Source organism: Priapulus caudatus, unplaced genomic scaffold (assembly GCF_000485595.1).
Source record: "Priapulus caudatus unplaced genomic scaffold, Priapulus_caudatus-5.0.1 Scaffold279, whole genome shotgun sequence".
In the NCBI taxonomy this organism is placed as follows: domain Eukaryota; kingdom Metazoa; phylum Priapulida; class Priapulimorpha; order Priapulimorphida; family Priapulidae; genus Priapulus; species Priapulus caudatus.
Window position 1 is genome coordinate 191,487 of NW_014577340.1, and position 9,266 is coordinate 200,752.

General features: G+C 41.7%; 1 protein-coding gene across 1 annotated transcript in view; it reads right to left on the minus strand.

The window, feature by feature from the left end:
* The window catches only part of LOC106808466, a 32,120-nt gene that overhangs the window by 20,671 nt on the left and 2,183 nt on the right, over positions 1-9,266 (minus strand). The window contains exon 2 of the mRNA XM_014811200.1: positions 4,572-4,615. Coding sequence (XP_014666686.1) covers positions 4,572-4,597 — 26 coding nt within the window. The 5' untranslated portion in view covers positions 4,598-4,615. The remainder of the gene's footprint in view (positions 1-4,571; positions 4,616-9,266) is intronic.

The window sequence follows — 9,266 nt, forward strand, 5'->3', positions numbered from 1 at the left end:
ATCCCTTAGCCTGTGGCTGCGCGTTTGTAAGTCTACAGCCAGCGAAGTAAGTACACAGTGCGTAGGAATGAAGCATGAAAATGTTCAGCCGAATTCGTGCACGCGCCTAGAAGTTATGCAGGAACAAACAGAACGACACTACTCAAATTATTATATAGATTCCATTCAGAGCAACGCCGTCCCAGAAACCAGCAATCCATGCAGCAATACTCGCAGCACGGCAGTGTCTACGGCAGTGGCAACGAGCAGTGTCTAGTATGTATACAGTATAATTAAGAACTTTAGTAGCGTTAAATTGTTCACAAATAGATACAATTAGTATTACTGCAAAGCCTAAACTCGATCCTCATTCAATAATTACTACAATTCATTACTACAGTCGCACCCCGTTAGTACGAAACTGACGGGCCAAAGAAAAATAATCGTATTAAGCGGGTTCCCTATATTATATTAGCCTTAATTTGAAGAGAAAAACAATCAATGGATTAGAAGGTGTGTACAAAGTGTTTTATATAGAAATGAATATACCGGGACAGAAAATTTTATGTTAGTAACAGGATCCTTTTATTATTGTCTTCGTATCAAGTCAATATTTCACTAAAAGATTACTATGAATCGAGCCGGGATTTAGAGAAATCATCGTAGTCTCATCAGCGTAACGAGCAAATATGGCCGCCGGAGGCGGCCATTTTGCGAGTATATATAATTTCAACTCACAAGTTCAGACTAACCAGCACAAGTTGAAAGTTATGTTTACAAATGTTGATTGTTTGACTAATAAACACGCGATGTCGTATGTGGTGCTTGAGCAACCGGAGTTGATAGCTTTGTGTGAGATTTTCCCCAAGAACAAACTACGTTCAAAGGGCGACTTTATTTTAGACATTGCAAACTACGACAGGATTATGCCAGGCAAGAGCGGTAACAGAGGAGTTGTGATATATGCTCATTGCAATTTACAAGCAGTGCCAGTGGATCGGTTTGATCATCTTAACTTTGAGGAATCGGTATGGCGCAGAGTGAAGCTTGATAAGAGTGATAAACTGTTAGTTGGGTGAGTGTATAGAAGCCCGTCTAGTACCACTGCAAATAATGATGTTCTGTGCAAACTTCTAAGCGACGTGAGCAACGCTGGCTATAGCCATTCATTAGTAGTGGGCAATTTCAACTACAAGAAGATATGATGGGTAGACGGTAGAACGGAAGCTCATGATCAACATCCAGCATCAGTGTTCTACGACAGTGTGCAAGATAATTTCTTGTACCAACATGTGAGTGAGGAGACTAGATACAGAGGCAACCATGCAGAAGCCAAGCCTACTGGACTTGGTATTCACCAACAAGGAAAACATGATCGACAATTACGATATTGTATACGACCAGCCGCTTGGGAATAGTGATCACTGTATCCTGTTGTTTGACTTCAACTGTTATTTAAAACCTGGTGAGAACGTGCGCCCTAGATTCCAATATTACAAAAGTGATTATGCTGCTATGAATAGTCGATCTCGGACAAATAGACTGGGAACAGGTTTTATGTTCTGATGAGGTGGAAGCCAACTGGCTGACCGTTAGAGTTATTTTGGACAAGGCAATGAAAACACATATATTCCCAAAACAAGGAGCCGAGGGAAAAGTCGTGCTAGACCATTATGGATGAACAAGGATGTGGCAGACAGTGTGGCAGGTAAAAGAAAGGCCTGGTCAAAATACTGGAATTCCAGGACAAATATAAGGATTATGATGCATACAAACTGTCAAGGAATAAGTGCACAACTGGTGTAAGATCAGCAAAAGCGGATTATGAAAGAAAGATAGGCCTGGAATGCAAGTCGGACATGAAATCGTTCTGGAAATATGTTAAGTCAAAGACAAAAACACGTTCTGGTGTTACTGACTTGATGAAACCTGATGGAAACATGACTGAGGGAGAACAAGAAAAGGTTGATGTGCTCAACAACTTTTTTAGTGATGTATTCACGAGGGAGAACAATACTGATTGCACCATTACATATGAAATCCCAAGGGAGACACCCACGATCAGCACACTGTTGATTCGAGAAGAAATGGTCCGCAAGAAACTGGATAAAATAAAAACGGACAAATCTCCGGGACCAGATGCTATACACCCATCCTTTTTGAATGTAGGGAAAATGTCACTACTCCACTAACTATGATCTTTGAGCAGACATTACTAAGAGGTACCATTCCCCAAGACTGATAAGTTGCTCATGTATCACCTATCTTCAAAAAGGACGATAAAAAGCAGCCTAGAAGCTACCGCGCGGTTAGCCTGACTTCAGTGATTTGTAAACTGTGTGAATCTATTGTGAGAGACCACATTATGGAATATATGAACATCAACAACCTTTTTTCACAACAACAGTATGGCTTTAGGCCACGAAGATCATGTACTATCTAGCTACTGGAGGTGTTTGACAAATGGTAAGAGTTTATTGACTGTGGTCACCCAATCGATAATATATACCTAGATTTTAGCAAAGCTTTCGACACTGTGTCTCACAAGAGATTAGGAGCCAAACTTATGTCCTACGGTATAGACGGCAAACTGTGGTTGTGGATCATGGACTTTCTAGGATCGGTTGATTCAAAGGTCAATACCAGCTATAGACAACAGTGCGTCTCATATAATTCAGCGAAATCAGAGTGGAGAAACGTGGTAAGCGGGGTACCCAGGGTAGTGTGCTATAGGTCCAGTGCTATTTCTCATATTCATAAATGACCTGCCAGAAGTTGTAAACAGTTATGTTAAAATATTTGCAGATGACACGAAACTGTTCGATGCCGTTTATGACGAGAAACAGTGTGAGCAAATACAAGAGGATTTAGACAAACTGTGTGAATGGTCAGATAAGTGGCAGCTGCGTTTTAACATGGGAAAGTGCAAAGTTATGCATATTGGCAAGAACAATCCAATGTATTGCTACACTATGAAGAAGAATATGGGAAACACCATTGTGAAACAGGATATTGAAGAATGTGATCTGGGAACACACACACACACACACACACACACACACACACACACACACACACACACACACACACAGGGGAGGGAGGAGAAAGAGAGCGCACTATAGGTGCACGCTTTTAAGTTTAAAGGAGTATACTCTATACTCTACTCTGGACCATACGCTCTGTATTTTGAATTCATCATTTCGAGAAAATATTATTATCTTGAGCAGAGATTCGCCAGAAGCTTGCGGAGATCTGTTCTACAATTTATGACAACTTATCGCGGATTTCCAAGATTAGTATAGTTTCCATGACTACACACTACATTACTTCTCCCATGCACTAACGTTGAGAGAGGGAAAACAAGGTGATGGACAGGAGTGCTTGAAGTAAAAGTTTTGCACCCTGCCTGTAGTAACCAGGAAAACCGTTTAACGTAGCCAGATTGAGTACTGACTGGCATATGCAGCTGGCACCTTACATGAAAGGTCTTCTTCCTATTTCTTAGAAGCGGTCTACTGATAGAATGTTATTATTTATCTCTCTGCTAGAATACCTCCTCTCCCCTTTAAATTCAGAATTTTTTTCGCAAAATATTCTTCTTCTCTGGGGATATTGCGCATGCGCGAGCACCGTTTCAGGCGTACAGCGCTGACTGAAGACAACTGCATAATATAGCTTGCTGAGAAAGAGAAAGAAAGAGAGAGGGGCGGGCGACTGCGGAAAAACGGCAGGGAAGAGAGCTGAGGGCGGTAGAAGAAAAAGGAGACCGAGTCCCTACTCAAGGGAAGGGACAAGGGACTCAGGGACAAGGGAAGCAAGGTGAAGGACGGGCAGGCTTGAAGTAAGAGTTTTGCACCCGGCAGTCTAGGGCGCTCTGCTAATTATAAACCCAGGTCTACTGATAACAATTTATTAGAGAACTCTATGCTGAGATACCAATTTAGGGTCGTAGACCAGTGGAACAATCTTCCAAGTGAAGTGGTCATATCAGAGAGTCTAAACATCTTCAAATCTCGGCTCAACAGCAACCAGTGGCATCAGTATAAGTTTGACACCTCCTGTTAGTGTAGTCCTATTTTTCTTCTTATGTGCGCACCACCAAAAACATATGTACAAGAACAGCATTTCTTATACATCTTGAGGGGTCAAAAGACCACCTGAGACACTGCTATGCTTTATATCACATAGAGGGGTCCAAAAAAGCTATAAGCTTACTCATCCGACCCAGCATTAAAGTATTAAAGTATTAAAGTATATATATTATAAGCTGTGGCTACGGGTACGGCAGCCGTATCTTAATGTCTCGAGGCTGGAGGTACGGCAGTCCATTCGCTTTCATACTTAACGAGACAAAGATGGTGGCGGGTGGTGCCAGATTTTGAAATAACGCATAATAAAATTGAGAGTTTAGATGAGCTAGAACCCAGAACCCTAACCCTAACGCCAAAAAGGAGCTTCAACGAACGACGGCTGCCGTACCTCCAGCCACTGCGTATATTATATTAGTTAAATGACAAGTTATAAGTAAGCCTGTAAGGTTTCTAGTGGTTAGTACGAGAAGCAAAGAACTAGTATAAATGAGCTTGGTTTACCTAGTGACTTTTCCCACACTTTCCATGGCGCTCCTTGAGGTTACCTGCATGGTCGATCAAGAATACTATTACCATAGATATAGAAGAAGATCTATATCTTCTTCTATATCTATGCTATTACTAATATACTAATAGTACTACTACTACTACTAGTGATTCACATAGACGGTGACCATGTACTGCAGTCACGCTGAAGGGGTCGTTGTCGTATCAGGTACTACAGATATGTACCCGAGGTACATATATGTATACACAAAGTGTACCAGACTTGCACTACAGAAGAGTACCCTAACCCTAACACTAACCCTAACCCTAAACATACCTCATATAACAAATGCCGCAGAGCGACAGCGCTCACCTGACGACAGGTGTTCTGATGCTAAACTCACTGGCAAACGAATCAAGAGCACCCTCCCATCGCCGCGTTCGCTCTCCCTCGTTGTCTCTCTCATTCTTTCTCTTTTGCTCTCTCGCTCTTGCTCTCTCTTCCCTTCGCGCGCTCTCTCTCCCTCCCTCTCTCTCTCTCTCACTCGATCACACTCTCTCTCTCTCTCTCTCTCTCGCTCTCGCTCTCTCTCTCTCTCTCTCTCTCTCTCTCTCTCTCTCTCTCTCTCTCTCTCTCTCTCGCTCTGCTCTCTTCCTTCCTCTCTCAGCGCTCTGCTCTCTCTGCTTCTCTCTTCACTCTCTTCCCCCCCCCACTCCTCGCTCGCCTCTTCTCTCCTCTACTTCTGATTTCTCCTTGTCTTGAGGCGGTAAGCGGCTGGGCCGGACGAGGTCGCGCCGAGCTGATTGTCTATACAGATTCTGACTGCCATCAGACTCGATTGTCTGATGTCTGAACCTAGCAAGACCGTTTTGTGGACTAAGCCAAGGCGGCATACGTTTTTATATATACGTTCAAGCATAATGTTTAACTATACAGGGCTTTGAAACTAAACGCTCGCATCCGCTCGCCCGAGCTAAGTACGACAATCATAATGGGCTAGTAGAATGTCGTCTGACCAGCCCTTCGTTGCGCGAGTGGGAAGCCTAAACCAGATAACATATACTCAGTACTCTTGGTCAGGCAACTTACTAACTCCGATGCGAACTTAGTCATAATAAATGAGATTTGCGTGTGCAATACATAATAAAATGCAAAACCTAGACTAAAAACATCATAACATTGTACCTCAGACAATAAAATCTGGTCCCAAACACCATGGCTGCTTCTATCACAAGCTCATGCAGTCAATGTCAATTCCCCTCACAGTGATCTATCGGCAATAGCGGTTCTGTCTACTTTCTGTTTACGTTCGTTGACGGTTAATAACTTAGTTTACGTTTCAGCTGACCTCAGGGTTAAACACTACAGATTCCCACCCCTTTCAAAGAAGATTATTTCAATTTGACGGTTGCTAAATATCAATTATGAAACTCAAATTTACTTTACGGAGTTGGAATCACCCGCTGGTAATAACAACCAGTCTCTGTGTCTATAATCTTAAAACCGTGGAATAATGTAGTCCATGGTTTTGTCAGTACGTTATGAAAAATAACTCTAAACCACATTCCTGTAACTGATCCTAAATGCCTTTTATAATAACGATGTTCCATACCAACTACAAACAGCTCTATGTGCTTATATTTCAGTTCAACTAACAATACAACTTATTACAAATCTCACACAAGCACAAACAGGATAACTCTACTTATAACTCTAATACTGGAGCATTGGACCTAACTACTAACAAACCTTAACTGTAGTAGAGAATTACCTAGAGTAAAGACGATAGTTCACAAACGGTTCAAATTAAACATGAACTTGTCATATTTCCGTAGACCTGACAATAGTTCACATCGTTCCTGATAAGGATATTCTTCTCTAAACATAGACCTGATGTATTTGTATATATAATTACAGAGCTTAATATATCACCTAGCAGTGTACATGGAAAACTGGGAAATATGCTAATTCACAGGCAATAATAATTCTAAAGCTGAGGCCTGGAGGCATTTGATACGCTCCAATATCTCGGCCTAAGGAGTATCGTAAGACAGCACGTGTCTATTTTTAGAGACCAAAAAATGCCTGCTTAACGCAATACCATGAACAGTCTAGACCGCAACAAAGTATAATAATATTGCCCGTAAAATATCCACTTATTTCCTGTGTGTAACTCTAGGTTAATTTATTAGCTCTTTGATATATAATATATATATTATGTAATATATATAATAATTGATATATTAGTATATATATATAATCTATATATATAATGATATAGATAATGAATTATTATGCTCTGAATCTAAGATTTCTTCAACATCAAGAATTCGCACGATAATTGCATCTCGAGCGTCTATAAATCAAAACTCGCAGAATCCACCCACCTCACCCCGCCGTCACCCACCTCGCCCCGCAAAATGCAAAATTTGGCTCACTGCGTAGCCTCAGCGCGGCACTTCAAGAAAAGTAGGCTGGAGATATTTTTAACGGCTATAGATTTGAGCAGGTTCACTAGCCTGCTGGCTAGTGAAGCATTTTAGTAGTTTCAAGCCTTGCTATAGTTTATCTGGTGGTCACTCCGCAGCGCCATCTTTATCTATGTTAACCTCGTGTTCCCAGCAGCGGCCTGCGATCGTAGAAACTATGAAAAATTGCCTACTATTAAAAGCTGCTTGTCTCCGACAAGCTACCCGACTAGAAATGTATCTTGTCGCCTCCGTGGAAATGAACAATACGCGACAACGTAGTAGCGCCTTATTCGATACACTGGATGGTATCAGAACTTTCTCATCGAAATGTTTCGTTGGGTATCATTATGAAAGTTTGCCAGACGAGATGCGCGTACATTGAGTGTCTTAAATAAAGAGTGGAAGCTCCAATATCATACGTTAAATATAGTCAACAACTATTGCAAGACAGAAATATTGCTAAGTCATTCATGTTCCCATTTTACCTACGGCAAACCTTACAGGTCCAAAATAGAGAGGCTGCCACTGTAACCTAAATTAAACGCCAGGCAAAAACTACACCGTACTACACCAGCCGACATGCACTGCAAGTTGCATAAGTACGATGTACCACACTGAAATACAAGAATGGCCATAGCAATTTATACATTAAGGAGCATAAACGTTCTTTCCAACCAATTTAAATCTTTTGCAATTTCATTGTGCACATTGTAGCCTCAATCCATCCAGTGCCATGTATAGGATTCTACCTAGCCTACCGCGGAGGGGTTGAGTATTTTGCGACCTTAAAACCGTCTTGCAATATATTGGCCAATACGAACATAAACTTCGCTATTGCAATATTTTCCAATACGTATTGGAATGTAGACATGCTATGAATATAGTAAGCCAATTTGATGGTTTTAATATCATCATATATTGTATTATATTGACATGACTTTAATTTCTCATGTTTTTTCTTGAAGACAACAGAAGCATGGCAATGTTTTGTCCGCTGGACAGGTGTTCAGTCAGTGCGCGCAAATGCCATTTTGAATGTGGGGGGGACATCACAGTACAAACGACGGAAGGGGGTGGGGGATATTTTTGAAACTTAGACCCCCTGTTAGCATGCGTTTCTGCCTGTGAGCCAGGGGGGGGGTTCCATCAGTGCTACGATGCTCTCCTGTGACACATTTCACACACACATTTCACTCACAGGTTCTGGACGCATGCTTACCGACTGCACGCACGAGGCACGGCTAACGAGAGCACACACACACCGCATTTTGGTTTGTGATAAGATACGAAGAATGGGTGTCCATGCATCCAGTCATAAATCAAGAAAACAAACAAAGAGCCAGAAAATCCAATCATTTTGGTGTTGAGGCTGATCACAAATAGACTTGGTGACGTTATATTGTTGTCAGTACATCATATAATCGTGTATATAATATTCATCAATTTGCAATGGAAATTACATTATTAAAACCCGATGCTTCATTACAAGTGTCCCTCTTTGTCATGAATATAGCTTCGTTGTTCCAGCTTTGAATGCATGGGTCTAATGTGAGTGAATCTCCTAAACTTTCATAAAGCATACTTTCTCTGATGATTCTGCAATAAGAATATTTAAATACAGATAAAAAAAAACTGTGTTAAAAAGTAACGGTACTGTAAAATTTATCAAGATATCATTTTTCTCAGTTGTGCATGATTATTATTATGTGCTGCCAATATGCACTTGAATGAAATCAAATCTGCAAAAAAAGGGAAAGAACCATTCGTGTGACGCACTAGTTCACACAATAAAAAAGGTTCTCACTTCACAAAACACACACGCATTGCACTGCAACCAACCGCACGCTACGCACAGCCACGCATCGCTCGCTATGTCGCACGCGACGCACAGCACGCACGTACAGTTCGGCACCACAGCGCACACTACTTGCGGCTTTGTTTATATTGAGGGTTCGTTTCGTTTAAAATCATTGGTGATCCAAAACTGTGGGGGGACCATTTGATTATAATGTCCCCCTCCTGAAAATTCGTGGGGACATGCCCCCTGTCCCCGCCCTGATTGCGCCGCCGAGTGACAGTTCCTCTGTTGCCGTAACAATGTCAGCCCGCTGTAAACTTGATACTCCTCCTCCGAAAGGCACTGCCGGCTGGAATATACACAATACAGCCTGCCTGCATAATTGGCTAATACGGATACTGAAACTAAACGAAACGAAACAGTGCCAGTGGTGGCTCAGC